This window comes from Molothrus ater, chromosome 6, assembly GCF_012460135.2.
Source record: "Molothrus ater isolate BHLD 08-10-18 breed brown headed cowbird chromosome 6, BPBGC_Mater_1.1, whole genome shotgun sequence".
Taxonomy (NCBI): domain Eukaryota; kingdom Metazoa; phylum Chordata; class Aves; order Passeriformes; family Icteridae; genus Molothrus; species Molothrus ater.
In genome coordinates, this window is record NC_050483.2 from 53,901,310 (window position 1) to 53,917,778 (window position 16,469).

The 16,469-nt window shown below is 44.3% G+C and overlaps 1 protein-coding gene across 1 annotated transcript; it reads right to left on the reverse strand.

The window, feature by feature from the left end:
• Positions 1-550: 550 nt before the first annotated feature.
• TMEM179 (transmembrane protein 179) lies at positions 551-16,156 on the reverse strand. Its single transcript, XM_036383616.2, has 4 exons — positions 15,493-16,156; positions 11,327-11,464; positions 9,750-9,828; positions 551-8,824 (listed from the first exon to the last, which is right to left on the reverse strand). Exons 1-4 carry the CDS (start codon positions 15,792-15,794, stop codon positions 8,645-8,647), a joined length of 699 nt encoding a protein of 232 aa, XP_036239509.1. The 5' UTR covers positions 15,795-16,156; the 3' UTR covers positions 551-8,644.
• Between the last annotated feature and the right edge of the window lie 313 nt (positions 16,157-16,469).

Sequence of the window (16,469 nt, forward strand, 5' to 3'; positions counted from 1 at the left end):
AGCCCATAGCAGCAATTTAAATTGTCATTTCTGCCTTTTGCCACTTAGAAACAAGCAGAAGAGCTGGCAGCTTATGACTATAAATGGGTGTTACCAGCTGCCCTCAAGGAATAACTCAGGAACCTATACAATAATAGTGTGGACTTGTTTCTTGTTAATTCTTTGCTCCAAGATAGCTGTTGGGAACCTTTATGCCCACCTCTGAAGAGAAAGACTGATGCTACATGAGAGAAATTAACCAGCTGGCATTTGGAAAAATGGCCTGTCCATGCAGCCTGTGGTCTCCCCTTACATTTGGTAACAAACCAGCTGCGTGTTGACACAGGACCATTTTCTCCTTGTCTCCAATGGCATTAGGGTGAACTGTTGGAAGGGGATGCCAAAAGGGCTCAGGCAGCTGAGGATGGCTGGGAATACCCTTGACTACACAAGTTGTGGCATGGAGAGGCTGGGGAATGACTACAAAGACTCTACCACTGACTTTGAGAACATACTTTTATCTTACATTGTAACAATTTAAACTCACTTCAAAGAACAGGCACAGAAACAATGAATTTTCAAATAATTTATTTTTATATTTCACCAAATCATAAAAAGCTGATGCACTGTTCAGCAAAAAGCATCAATATATAAAACACATTAACTCTTTATCAGTAATGCTGGAGAGTACCACATACACTGAACCCAGTCCAGCTCCTACTAAAGCCACAGGAAAGTCAGTGACTGCACTAGCAGAAGGATTGGATTCAGCATTTTTCTTTGCTGGGTGTTTACAAAGGGCTGTATTAAAATGCTAGTAAAAAGCTTCCCTTTTGAGACTGTATCAAAACAATAATAAACCTCACTCCCTTTCTGGTTTTGTCAAACACATGCAATTGAAGCAGTCATTACACTGCAAAAGACCATACAAATAAACAGAGATAATATTCAAAACAGGCCAGGCTCTACCCTCAGCTTGTGTGGACTGGTGTGGCTGCTCACAGGATAATCTATGTACACTGGTGAGGGATCTGCTCCTCAACTGCTTTCAGTGGTTAAACAAATTATGAAAAAGTGTTCTGTTTTCTCCCCAAATACCCACTGTAGGAACCTCTTAAGCAGCATTAAAAAAATTTTAGGACATTGAAAATTAGATAATCTAGACTCTTATAAAGCTTTTCCCAGGTGGCTGTAAGAGACAGGAGCTCATGAATTCATACATCAGAGAATACATATTTCAGAGAGGCTGAAATGCTTTCAGGCTCTGCACTCATAAGCAATAAAGATCTGCTTCAGATCTTCGCAGGTGGTACCACACAAAACCACTAAACCTTTTAAAACTATGGGTGCTAATGAGCTGTCCTCACAAATGCCAACTCTACAGAGATTTGGGAACAGCCAATCCTTCCCTGGGCAAGTCAAGAGCTGCACTGGGCAAAGGGCAGCAGAGTATCTGGATCTGCTTTCCTCCAAACCTGGTGGCAATGTCAGCACCTTTACAGCAGATTCCTGCACAGCTGGCACAGGTGGCTCTCTCCAGAAGCTGACTTTGGGTCAGCACATGCCTCAAGAGGATGCTCTGTAATTTGTGAGGCCACACGAGCAGGTAGGGGCTGAGCAGGCCAAGCAGAGGCTGAAATCAGTGTCAATACCACTCCCTCATGTCACAGCCCAAAAGCTGAAATCCCTCACAGGAAATGCACTGACTCTTCATTAACTATTTCTGTTCAGACTGATGCCACTGTTCTGCACACCTCAGCTGTCCTTGTCTCTGTCATGAAGAGATGTGAGAAATAAGACCCAATCAGCCTGATAGCAATAAAATACTCTCTGAAATTTGCAGGAATGTTTTTGAAGATTAAAGGATGCAGAGGGAGGAAACTTCAGTGGAACTGTTGGGGTGTTTTGTTATTTTTGTTTTGGTTATAAGCATTCAAAAACCTCTCTGGAGTGTATTTCAGATCACAATATATTGACTTCTCAGTTGTGTAGCTTGGGCTGTTTTAATTAGACTGTGTTTGACCAGAATTGCTCTGATACCATCAGTGTGCACTGGCTGTGGACCCCAGTGGAGTGGTCCCCTCCAGAAGGATTCTGTTGAGTACAGAGCTTCTCAGCACCACTGAGCAAAGGGGCTGCCTGCTGCTCTCAAAGAATGTGGTTTAATAAGGAGGCTGCCAGCAGCTTATGAAGTCAAATGCCTGGACCCTGCTTCAAAAACCATGGCTAAAAGTGTTGCAGCAGCCTAGAAAGTGGAATGGAATCACTGATGCAACCCAGATCCTGTGTGTTCCAGGAAGATGTGCTGTGTTTCAGACACAAACTGTTGGACTTCACAGTGTTAATTGGGAGAAATAATTCTCTCTGCTGCAGGAGAGATGGGGTGAAGAGTTCTGGACTGTGTAATGCGGGATACCATGACAATTTTCAAACAGTTTTTTTTATGGTTTAACATAGCACTCATTTAATTCCACCAGATTCCTGGAGAGACTGGTGGCACCAGCCTTGGAAACCTCCCAGGGCAACACATCACCCAAATCAGGCCTGGCTTATGTAAAGGGAAGGGTTCAGTGGCACGATCCAGAGAGGCTGAATGAGAACAGGGAAAATCATTGACTGCTTTTGTTATTTTTTTGACAAAATTTTCCATAGTGACTGCAATTTTTCTCACATTCATAAGTACACTTCAGAGTCTGTATCCACAGTGGAGTCAAATTTGCCCAAATCTAGGGGAAAACAAGGAGAAAATAAGGAGGAGATGAAGAGTAGTTTAGTCTCAGGACAGTTTACCCACTTGTCTGAGAAATCATCCAAGATGCCAACAGTACTTACAAATCATCATTCTCACCTCCTGGCAGGTTGGCTCAACCCTCACTTTACAGCACAATCAAGTGGCAAGAGGGAACAAAACCTTCTCATGTTGGGTTTCCACCACATACAAAAAAATTCCAGCTATTTCAGAGAGCAGCTCTTGCTTCCAAGTAGTTTATCTCCTTGATAAACACCAGAGCCAGCACTTTAAATAATTCTTATTTAGGAATTTCAAGCCAAGTAGAAGAGCTCCAGCAGAAGGATTCAAGGGGGATCAAGGATAACCTTTCACGTGTAATGAATTGCTGTTGTTGTCTTTTTATTTTGGTGAGAAAAAAATAAATTTAAAAATCCCAAACTAAAATGATATCATTATTTGACCAATGCAAAGTGCTATTCACACAGCACTTCTCAGGTACTTATGCCTGGTTTTTAGCAAAGAGGATTTTACAGCAAGCTAATAAGCATTAAATCCTAAATCCTTTAGCTGTCTATGGAAATAGGATTTAGACTCTCACATGGGTTCAGGTTTTTTTCTCTACTGTGTGCAATGACAGTTCAAGCAGTTATGGCAGCTGTGAGAGGTAGAGATCTTTAAGCACTGGGGTGAATACATTCAGATTCATCTATGTTTGCAATAGCAGTTCAATTACACTCTTTGGCATGGACAAAAAAAACTAAAGAGAAAACATGGCTATGCTAATACTCTTCCTAACAACAGGATGGAAAGACATTCATAAAGTGCCTGCACTGAAATAAGCAGTACTTGCAATATCCTAAGTAAATTCTGTTCTAACCTCCTGTTTGTTCAGAAACAAATAGTTTTTCTGAGAGAGTGCAGTTCCCTTCAATATCAGGCGAGCATCAAAGTCCTGTTTTCTATGCAGTTCTTAACTTCATAAATCACAGAGTTGAATTTTGTCATTTAAAAAAACCATTAAAAAACATTTAGGTGCAGATATGTGAGTACTAAAATACAACTCAGGACAGTATTCCTCCTTCTTATGGAGGACAAAAATAGAAACATGTATTTCAAGGTACTAGTGCCATGAATAGAAATAGTTTGAAAACAACTTCTGTGCTTATGAAGTTACATTAGCATTTTGTCACTGCAGGTAAAGCCTTCCTCTTTTCCCGGATTGCCTAACTAGAAGGAAAGGATATTTGTGGTCTCCAAAGCAAACATTCCAAGAGATAAAAATGGGCTCTTTCCATCAGCAAAGGAAATGGTCTGAGGCACAGACTTAGGATCTGGACACAGCCAGGATGCTCATTCACTCAAGGATACAGAAAAAACTCAAAAGTTTTGTCATAGTCCAGATTGGTTTTTCACAAAATACTGTCAGTCTTTCCAGTAAAAATTACTGTCTGGGCTTTTGCTAAAGTAATAATTTAAATGGTAAAAGTGATTTTACATGCAATATGTTTGAGAAGGCTTTGAAAAAGGGAGATGACAAAACCCTCACACACCCAATGCCAGGTTTGTGTTCAACATGACGGTAAAGTGTGAGCTCCTCTTCCTTGCAACTCTGCTTCCATCCTGAACACCACCCAGGTTAAATCAGCAGTGTTCCATACTGGGGAGTGAAGGCCTTGAAGGGAAATCTGACTCTGTTCCTAACTGGACTAATTTATTCTAGCAGCAGGATGTTACTCAGATAAAGGGGAGGAATTAAAACACCTGCAAACCTGCATTAGAAACTCATCTCAGCCTTTGGCAGGTTATGCATTGGCCAGTGCTTTCCTACTCTGCCCACATCAATTCCATCTCTGGGTATCATAATAACAATTGTCATTGCACGAGTCCCATTGCTGAGTAAAAGGAAGTGTAGAAATTTAAGGCATTCTAACAACTACTCCAACCAAAGCTGCTTTAAGAAGAGCCTATATCCACATCACAGAAGAGCAGTGGAACTGGCATTCATCTGTGTACATTGTACATACACAGAGAATGCTTTCATGACAAGGTCTGTACACTCAATCATCCATCACTGGTTTTTATAACACCTCCTTTTTTAAGGGGCCATAGAATCGCTGCTATAGTACAAATGTGTCCTTCAGTTTTTACAGTAAATCATCATGCTCTTATTTTTGTGATTCCCACTGAAATTTCCCAGCTGAAAGATGCCTCATGAGTTAGTGGTATAAGATGTTTTGAGCATAAATGCACTCATGAGGAAGTTCCGTTCCAAAAGATGGCACCAGTTTTTTCTCCATTATAAAAAAAATAATAATAAACAGCATTGATCTAAAAGCTCAGATGACACTTGTTAGCTCAGATTCTCCTAGCCCAATGAGGACTGCTGGCAGGGAGTTGGTGGGGAATTAAACCACAGATGGTAGCCAGAGAATATATTTGGTATAACAGAATAATAGTGTGGCAACAGCCCAGTGCCTTGGAAAGGCCACAAAGCTTTTCCCCCTTGCACTATGTGACAATAAATAAATAAATACAGTATAAGTACCATACAGTGTTCTAGTTCTTTGAATACAACTCTTCCTAGAGTGTTCCCTGCCTTTAGACATGGCAAATTAAAGGTATTGAAATGTCACAGAAATGCAAAATTTGATTCTGCCCCACGATTGCTGGTGGGCAATGGGTGACTAAAATCAGGCGTCAGAAATGTACAGAAGAGAGAAGTGCATGAGAGAGAGCACAGGTAGGTATGTGTGTGTGCATAAATTATGCCACAGATAGGTATGTGTGTGTGCATGAATTACACCACAATTCTTACCCATTTCCAGCTTGGCATCACCAGCTTGGCCTGAGTGCCTAAGCTTTAGGAGAAGAGGTTACAGAAAACTTAGTGCAAATAAAAAACACCAAGTGTGTCCAAAAACTGGGAGTTGCAGGATACCCTTCCTCCCTTTGGGTCAGCCAGGAAGCTTCTCACTACATGCTCTGCCTTCTGACTCACACAGGGGCTTCCATCAAAAACAGCTCTGCTTTTAAGCATCACTGATGCTTGCCAGGGAGTACCTGCCTCACCTCACCTGGCCAAGGCGGGGAAGCTGTGAAAAACAGACTGGCATGGGAAAGCTGTGAAAAACAGCCCCATTCACATGGGACTCATAGGAGAGCTTCAGCCTCTTTCCATTTTGCATGGCAACTCCAAACCCAGGACCAGTGTTTGCTGCTTCTCATGGAAGTGGAAAGGAGGAAAAAGACTTTGAGACAGGAGAGGTAGAAGAGACCATGAGCTCCAGACAGCCTCACCCAAAAGCAGCATCCTCTCTTTCAGAGCCAGAGACAAGGCTTGGGCCCTGGTACCTCAGAGCAAGAACCACAAGAGGACACTTGTTATCTTCTGCCTCGTGGTTCTTCAAACCCTCAGGCAACACCAGGAACAGCGGTCCCAACACACACCTCACTTCAGCCTAAGCCTAATTAGGCATATACATAAAATATATTATACAAAGCAGCATCATGGTTCCACACAAGGAGTAAGGCATGCACTGAAGTAATTTGTGGGAAGAGACATCACTGCTGAGTGAAAGTGAGACTGCCTTTTACAGCTGGAGAAAATGGGGAAACTGGGGAAACAGGCTAACTTACAAGACCCAAACTCTTCTTCAGGATATGAAGAAGGTCATTCCCCGGCAAGGGACTCAAGTACTTGCAAGAGTATATCTCCTACTAGAGACAGAGTAATTTAGATTGAAAAAGGCCTCTAGGATCATGCAGTCAAACCATTAACCTGGCACTGCAAAGGCCACCACTAAACCATGTCCCTCAGTGCCACACCCACCTTTCCTTTAAATACACCCAGGGATGCTGACTCCACCACTTTCCTGAGCAGCCTGTTCAAGTGCTTGACAGCCCTTTCAGTGAAGAGACTTTTCTTAATATCCAAATTATTAGACCAAATGAATAAAAAAAAGGCACTCTAACAGTCCTGATATCCGAATTTTAAATTGGCATTAATTAACTTGGTCTCTGATTCCCTCTCCAGGAGTCCTCCTCTGATATCAACTCCCAACTACAAAAAAAGCCACTGCTGCAAAGCTTTCAGAGGAATTGAATTCTCTTGTGGGCAGAAATCATGGTGAAGAACAAGGCCTCTCTACAGAGAGCTGTGGCCATAAGCAATGTTCAGCTGGGGCTGTAAGCAATGTTCACAGGGCTGGATTACTGCTTAGAGCCCATGGAGGGTTTTTTCTCTAAGCCTATGAGAATATTTTGGCAGTTAAATACAATGTCAGATTTTATGCCCTAAAACGCTTAATAATTGAGGGACTTGTCATGACATCAAATTCTGTTTCAATGAAATGCTTAAGCTGGTACTTAACTAAGCATCAGAGAGTCCCTAGAACACAACAGTAAATCTGCACAGTTGTGCTAACCCCAGGCTTGAGCTCTGATGTGGGAGAAGCCTGCTGTCCTCTCTCCCCTCATTCTGATTTACCAGGTCATATAATCATGTGTGGTTTGCACTTCTGTTACAATAAAATTAGTCTCAACTCAAACACAGGTATCACAGGCAGTGTCAGTGTACTCCCAAAAAAATCTTCAGTCCAAACTTAGTTGTTTGCTTAAGTTTTCTGCTGATTTGGGGTCTTCTGTGCAATGTGTACCTGGGGATAAATGCTTAATCCTAGCCCAGCTTTACTTTTCTGCCATGCAAATCCCACACTCCTCTGAGTGACTCCTCTTAATTATCAGAGCTACCTCTGATCTCAACAATCCACCTGATTTGTTGAAGCACTGGCCAAGCAAAAATGAAATTAGCAACACAGTCACCAGTGAGCTTTGTGTAAACAGCAATTCTTCATCCTTTTCTCAGCAAAATTTATCTGCCCTGGAACTCCTGCCCATGAGTGGGGAGAATGGACCCATTCAGCACTGAACTATCAATAAAATAACTCAGCTGTTTGAACTCCTTGCTATGCTTATATATAGAAACCTACAATGCAAATGCTTACAGTAATTTTGTAAATCCTATATGAAATAAATATCACAAATAAATTCTAATATTCAAAACAGAATAGTATACAATGTTAGGGATCAAGTTACATTTATAAATGCACAAGCATTAACACTATCTATTCAGCTTAATTTCTTAGTATGCAAGCTTCAGCAATTTCTAGCTACAGTTCACTTCAGGAGTCATAATAAATGCTGCTCATGCCAAAATCTAAGAAGAAACAAAACCACAACCAGAAAGAAATGTTCTCTGTCATCCTTCCATATTACACACAGTTTTTGACAGGTGCTATAATAATACACAGGTTTCATGGAATTCATTAACACTGTCCAACATTAAATATCAAGTCTGGAGCACAGGTCTCTATGTTTGAAATAAAATCAGAGCAGGAGCAACATGTTTGTCAGCACTGCATCCATACACAGCAAAAGCAGAGACAGCGAGAGCCTGCACCCCATCCAGAGCTGCAGCTTCCCAGGATAAAACCACAACAAGGGGCAGCTCCACTGGCAAAAGGGAGGAGAGGGAGAGAGGAGAGACTGAATGCAGCTCCAGTTACATCTATTGTTGAAGAATAGTTTGAAGAAATAGCCTGGATGCTGTAGCCTGGTCTTGCCAGCTCAGTCCTCAGAAATGGCCTCTGTCCCAAAAGCCAGCCATGGCACGTGGGAGCTCTGCTGACAAGGGCAGGTTACAAATTTTGCCTGCACAGGACAGAAAGTTTGCTGTGCCACAGGCACATAGGGCAGTTCATTCTCTTTATTTTAGTATCAGTATTTCTGCCAACAATTTCTCATGGGGGAAGTGTGTAATTCACAATTACGTTTCATTTCAGGAAAAGATCTCACACACTCAATACCCTGACTCAGCTTCAGCTCACATTACTGAAAAATAAAATCTAGATCCTGCCCTGGAAATTTGCTTACACTTTAGATCATGCCACTTTTGTCATCTTGCAAAGAGGATCGTGAAGGGGATCTTCCTAGCAGCAGCTCCTTCTCATGGATCAGGCTGTCTAGCAGATCCTCCTGTCTGTAGTTGTGATAAACCTTCAGGAAAGCCAGGATGGTAATTGCCAGCCAGGTCAGCCAGGCAGCCCAGAGACCAAACTGGAGAAGGAAAGAAATCATAAAGAGGTCAGGACAGTATTGTGAAAACAAAGTCAGCTGTCCATGTGGTTATGCAAACCTCAGCTGGACCAAAACCCATGGAGTCATGCCAAATCCAGGGAGGTCCTGGGTTCTTCAGGTAAAGGAGTCACTTTTATGGCATATTTCATTCCTAAATGCAGTTATGCCTGAGCTGGGCATCTAGATGCCAATATTGGCAAAAAAGACAAAAAGCTTGCTGACACCCAAGAGGCAGGGTTACCTTCAAGAAATGTTCCATGCCTCTTCCCATGTGGGACAACATAAGCTTTTGTAAGGGTGAAGCCCTGCAGGGATGTGCCTGTCATCCCTGCAAAATTACTATGTGCTCATGTCCCAGTGTTCACTGGCTGATCATTGACTTAGAGCTAGAATATTCAATAGAAAGGTTTGACAGCCTTAGAGGTCTAATTCTCATGGGTTCATCAGAAACCAGCCCTATCTGAATGAATAAATCTTTGCTTATTTTCAAGGGTCTGATATTTATATAGCTTAGGTGATCTCAGTCAAAGTCAAGGAAGGCAAAACTAGGAACCCCACAACGTGGTGCAGGTCAGAAATTATTTTGAACAGTAATGATGAGATTGCTGGACACCAGATTGCTGCAACTTTTTCAGACCTGATCCTTTGGATGAACAATGAATTTTCTGTCATGATTAACAAGATCAGTGGTAGGGTGAAGCTTTGACATATCTGTATTCAAAACTGTCTGTTTTAAATTTAAAAGGCAAATGTGCCCATCACTATCATTCTGATTCAGCACTTACTGAAGTCAGTGGAAACATTCCCATTGATTTCTGAGAATGGTAGTTCAGCTCCAGTAATCCCAGGACAATAAGCAAATGGCAAATTAACTGGAATAGAACCATGACTTAGTCTGACCTACCTGTGCAATAGCAAATTGGTCATAGAAAGCAGAGTTTTCCAAGTTCAGCTCAAGATCTATATCCTGCAACTCTTCACAGCTACCCAGAAAGGCATTTGGAAGGAAAAACAAAAGAAAAAAATTTAAAATATTCTAGGCAAACCAAATATAAAATGAAACAACATATTAAATATATTTTGAACAGTCACAATGGCACATTCTATCAGAGGATAATTAAGTTATTGCAATCATCAGGTTGCTTGCTGATCTTCTCTAAATTACTTTCTTTTACAAAAAAAAATCATGTAAATGATAACACAAATCCTTCATAAGTGGAATTGTAATAGTTATTATGAACAGCATTCTTAAACCCCTCTTTCCCACTGCCCCCTCGCCTCCCACAGATTTGCCCCTGGCATCACCCCAGGTTGGTTGTTTCACCCCTCAATGAAACAAAGTGTATGATCCTCTGTTACCTTTTGACTTCATCAGGAAAAGCCTCAGAAGAAGGAATTGTGTTTTTGTTTCGGATGCTCCAGCAAGGAGACGATACCTGATGGTAAGATAGGGGCTGCCTACAGATTTTACAAATAACTTGGACCATTACTGGTGTGAAAAATATCCCAGGATTTTGAGGTTGTCATTCTACCTCTTGGTTGATTTCTGCAGCCTCTTCTCTCTCCTTTTCAGTGCTGTCGGTCATCTTGGGTTCTTACCCGAATATTCGATTAGATGCTTTTTGTAATTGAATTTTTAACCGAATATTCGAGTAATTCGATTAATCGTTGCAGCCCTAAACAGAACATTCACTATGGCATTTTACAACATATGACAATGTGCAGCAACATAAATGTATGCTTTAAGTAGTACATTTATTCAATATCATATGACATAAAATGTCACAATTTCCTCTCCATCATTATTTGTTTGACAGGAGTGAATCTTCCTCGACTTATCATGTTCCCCATAAGGAGCATAAGCATCGTGGGATACAGGGGACCATTTTAGGAGCTGTACATTTTGTGACTGTAACAAAGAATCAGCCATCTGTACTTTACACTTACAAAGTGCTTCCCATCCTGTGGCTCTCAAGGCATCCAGAGCATCACTACAAGGCAAGGAACTCTACCCCAAATGTTTTGTCTGATGATGAGTTGTGGCACAGGCAGGATAAATGACTTGCCTGGTGTCACACAGTGGGTTGGGGGCAGAACCAAGACTGCAAGCCAGAAGCCCTGGCCCTCAGCCCCCTGCCCTGCTCACAAGGCCACACTTCCCCCATTCTTAGAAAAACTCTAAATCTAGCATTCCTTTGGAAATAAAAAAATATTTAACAAAATTGATTTGTTTTTCATGTGATCATGACCACAAAATACGATGGAAACACACTTTTCTTTGTGGCCTTCTAAATAAACAAACAAAAAGAAGTTTGATTTGCTATGTTTTGTTCCACATGAAAAAACTCTGGATTTTCATATTACAGATGCCTTCTCCCCCTTGCTCACCTTGCGTGTAATAACTACACTTTGTAACAGCACAGCTCAATTGTGCCTATATGAAAAAAATAAAAGGAATAAAATGTATTCTTCAATACTAACCTATTTGGCATGCTTCCTTTTTCAGTAATTGCATCACACCACATGTTAAATCCTACACTCACTATAGTGCTGGCAATAAATGTGATGAACACCACAAAGGCGCTGATCAGCAGATTCAGGAAGGCGTAAAAGAAAGAGCTGTAATAAAAGGGAAGAAAAATGTAACTCATAAACAGCTGAAACACAACATCAGCAGTCTCTGTAAGCAGCACAGAGTGGGCACAAAGATATCAGTTTCCATTTAAAACACATCTTTAATTAAGAACACCTAATACATTGAAACACTATGGGCTTGATTTTGAGTCACACTACCTTCGCTTGCAAATGCTTTTGATTTTGATTTCTTTTTTAACCATAAGAAGATGTGGCTTTATATAATGAGTGGTGATTGTTCACACACAATGTGGCTTTCATTAGCTGTAATGATGAAAATCACCATTGTTAAAATAAATGTCATTAGCTCAAATTATGTAGTAACTGCAGCTAAAATTATTTCATGACTTAAGTGATAATTGGGACAAAAATTGCTTAGAAGAGGGAAACTAAAAATAAAAAACACAGAACTGATAGCTATAATCACTTTAAGCAATGTAACACAAGGTACTGGCATCATAGGACACGAATCTCAGTTTTATGGGCAATTTGCAGAGCAGGCCAGATTCTCCCAGGATTTCTCTGGCTTTGGTGTCAGTATGCTGTGTCTGCCAGCTGAATATCAACTTAGCCCCATTAAATCTGCCCCACCAGGGCCTGCCCTCAGTATATGCAGTGTTTGGAGTGGGATGGGTGGGATGCTCACAGATTTCCCATAAGGCCGTGGAATCACTCTCTCATTTTCACTCTTTCACACCTCACCTGAATTTTAGCTGTGAAAAGTTTCTAATCCCAGTTACCCAGCAAAGGCCTTCTCTACTTGAAACTTCTCTAAGTGGCTCTTTAGAATAGGACACCTTGGAATGCCACATTATGTAAAAACTGGACATTTGCTCCAGGTTGGGGAAAGACTGGCAGCTCCAGGAGGCAGGTCATCCTATTCAGTGTGTGGTAAAGATGAATATGACAAATTTCTCACCAGTGCCACTCATTGTGCTGGTGATAGAATGAATCCACTTACCCCAGAGAAGAAAAAAAAAAAACCTCAGTCATTTCTTTTCCCTGGTTGCTCATCAAATGAAAAGCCAAGAGGCTTTTTAAATGAGTGCCTGAGTCCTGGAAGGTTCTGGGCTGGACAATCCTAATTTCTACAGGTTATACACTATACATTTGTGACCTCAGGAGAACTTCTTTAAAATGAGATGAGGAAGCAATTATCAGCAGAGTTAGGATGTTTGCTCTTGGGTTGATGAGGCCTTAGAGGGACTGTCTAGGCTCTCTCCAAAGTGACAGTTGTCCCACCCCTAGACTGATAGAAAAGTGAAATAAATCACCTTCAAGAAGTGCCCCTATAGACTGTAATGGATGCTGGATGCCAGGACACCTGACTTCTGGATGAGCAATAAGCTGAATCCTGCTCTGGCTTAGCTGGGCTTGCTGAAGTAGATCAGCTCAGCTTTGCTGGGTGCTGGGGTCACCCATACAGTGAGAGCTGCTTTGAGATTCCGGAATTCTGCATGTTCTCTGCCCTGACTTCCCACCTAGCCTGGATTTCAACTCAAGCATTGCTGAAATCAGATCATATCCTCTGTGTGCACCTTAGCATGGAATGCTGGCCCTGGGAGGCAGAAAAGACTTGAGCTGTTCACAGAATAAAACAGACCTGGAACCAGAATTAGTAACAGCTCTAGAAAAGGAGCAGTTACCAGGACTGTTGAGTGGGTCATCACAGCCCAGGGTCTCCAGTTGTCCCTCTATTTCCTACCCTGCAGCAAGAGAGGTTCCATGGTCCAGGATCTGACTTTCCACTGACAAAGCAGGGCTCAGCCTTGCACCTGATTTGCATCTGGCAAGAGAAACCATCACCACTGCCAGGGCATCGTGACAGACTGCTTATTTGGATCTTTAGATTACCTGATTTTTCCTCCTTAGATTAGAACTTCAAGCTATGCATTGCAGATTGAGTGAATGCCCTTTAATAATTAATGTTTACACCTGAAGTTGCTTTGCAATCCTAGCAATGAAGTATCTGAGTTGTACCTCTACCCTTCAGCTGAGCTGAGGCAAGGGGTGCTGAGACCCTTTCAAGGTTTTTTAGCAGTCATAACTGCTAGATTGCATGTCAGCAATCATTCAAAGCCATTGGACATGAAAGATGCAAAGGGTGCTAACCAACCCTGACTGCCTTGGCTGGCTCACCCTGGAGCTGGCCCAGGAGCAGTGATCCTCTTGATAGGATCATCAGTTAGGACATTCTGGCTCTTCCTCAACTACCTCCAATCAGAACAGACAATTATCATGGGTGGTGAGGAGCTCACATTTATCTCTCCATCCAAACAGAAATGGTTTTACACCCATTTGAACCATTAACAAATGGCTGCCCAAAATCAGGACAGCATGAGCCCTGCCTGCTTTTTACATGGTGGCTGATGTGGAACAGGACAGACCTTCCTTCTTACCAAGAAACTGCTGTTCCCAAGCATCTTGCCATGTTGTACCCTCCTGTGGTCTTCTGTGCGTATCTCATCGTCCCAACTTGCTCCATCTTTGCTCCCCACCACCCCAGAGCCTTCTGCCTTTCTTGCCTGGAGCAGCTATGAACACAGTTATACAACTCCCAAAGGAGCCTGAAGGAGCTCCTAAAGGGACACTTTTCAGGGGTCTGCCCAACAGTTTTGAAGATAACAGCCACTTTGGGAAGCAGGCCAAACATCTGATCCAAATGTCACCATTACAAGGTTTTCACTGCTGGTTTCTTCTAAAAATTAGCTAGTTCTGACCTGCAAAGCATTGAGATTCAATTAACCCTCTACAGATACTGGATCACCTGAGGAAGCTGAATTCAAAGATATTAAGAACTCGGTGGTTGTATTTAGTGTAAGGTATGTTTTAATATGGAATAAGTTTCTGGTCCTCACTTACTGCAGCATGTTTATGAGACAGGTTGAGAGTGCTTGGAAGAGCCAGAAAGACAACACTGCTACCCAGTCTCCAAGGTTGCCAAGCCCAGATGTAACAGCCCCTTACTCAAGAAACCTCTAGTCCAAATAGACCTAGACAGGAGTGATTAACCCTTGGCATGGCTCCTAAACCATGGGAAAAATATTTTCCTAGTTTAGACAGCCACCAGTGCATTGTCTACACCTGGCCCTGCAGCACCTGTGTTACCTGCACCAGGGTCTCTGCCCTCCCAGGCCACCAGAGAGGCAAGCACAGAACATCACAGTGCTCCTGAGCTGCTGCCTGGCCCACCAGGCCTCTGACCACCCCTGTTGGGGTGGGATGCTGTGAAATCCTTCCCCACACTGCTAGAGGATGTCCCTTGGTTCGTGTGAGCCCAGGAGCCAGCAGCCAGTGCCACCCTGAGCTGCTGCAGGAGGGGATTGTCCCTTGGTTTGTGTGAGCCCAGGAGCCAGCAGCCAGTGCCACCCTGAGCTGCTGCAGGAGGGGATTGCCCCTTGGTTCGTGTGAGCCCAGGAGCCAGCAGCCAGTGCCACCCTGAGCTGCTGCAGGAGCGCTCAGTGCTGCTCTCATGCAGTAACCAAGCAATAGTTGTTGTCTGCAGTAGCTGCCATGTACACAGCAAAAGCAGCACCAAAAAGAGAGGGGAGGCACCAACTTCTCCCTTCTGCCCCCCCCCCCCCCACACAACCATGTTGTTTCAAGGCTCTTCCCAGGCCCAGTGCACTCCTGGGGAGGGCCTCCTTTGGCATGGATGTGTAGTGGGACCAGGCCCCTGCGAGCCCCAGCCTCCAGCATCACCCCACAGCCCCCAAATCCTTCCACGCCCACTGCAGCTGAGTGCCCACACTGGACTGCCAAGGGGCAGTGGGGGCACAGCAGTGGATCTGACCCCCCCACCCCACAGGTGCACCGTCTGGAGAGGGCCCTGGACACGGCCTGGTGTGTGACAGACAGACAGACAGACAGACACGGGTGGTACACCAGCTCTCCCCAAACCCCTCTGGCGAGCCCGATGACCTGGATGGTGCCAAGCCCAGCGCCTCACCCCCAGCCTGCTCCCACGTGCCCCAGCCTGTGGCAGGGATGGGCTGATCCCCAGGGATACTCACTCCTCGTGCCCTTTGCAGAGGAAGAAGAGGGTCCTCCAGGCCTGCACTGTGGCCAGCAGCAGGGACAGGAGCCCGGTGAAGATGCTGAAGCGGCAGGCGGCCTCGGGCCCCCACTCCTGCACCGTGAAGCGCTGCCGCTCCACCGTCAGGTTGGCGTTGAGCCACATGCCCTCGGTGAAGAGCAGGCAGCGGCCGTGGAAGTCGTTGCCATTCTCGGAGAGTGGCACAACCACGATGAAGCTGAAGAGAAAGGCCAGGAAATAGCAGATGCACTGAGCGAAGAGGAAATTGCTGAGCGCCATGTCCGCGGCTCTGCGCAGGCAGAGGGAGGGAGGGGTGGAGAGAGGGATGCAGGAGGAGGAAAGGAGGAGGGAGGGATGGAGGAGGGAGGGATGCAGAGAGAGCGCGATACAGGAGGGAGCGATGTAGGAGGGAGGGATGGAGGAGGGAGGAGTGGAGAGAGGGATGCAGGAGGGAACGATGTAGGAGGGAGGGATGCAGGAGGAGGGATGGAGGAGGGAGGGATGCAGGAGGAGGGATGCAGGAGGGAGGGATGCAGGAGAGAGCGCTACAGGAGGGAGCGATGTAGGAGGGAGGGATGCAGGAGGAGGGATACACGAGGGAGCAATGTGAGGTGGGAAGCGGAGAGGATGGAGGGATGGAGGGAGGAAGGCAGGCTGCAGCAGTAGGCGGTGGGGAGAGAGGGAGGATGCGCAGTGCAATGCAATGGATTGCAGTGCGGTCCTCCGGACACGGCTGCTCTCTCGCCCGCAGCTCGAGCTGCCCCTGTGAATGGCTTCAGGGCTTGTAGGGGAAGAGGGGAGAGGGAGAGGAAGAGCTGTTGTGTTTTCTCTTCGGGAAGATCTGGCTGTCGCTACCCTCTGGCGCCCAGGGGGTTAAATCAGCCCGTGTATCTCCAGCAGGGCCGGGGACCGCCGGTGAGGGATCCCCCAAATGACACAGGACACTGATGATTG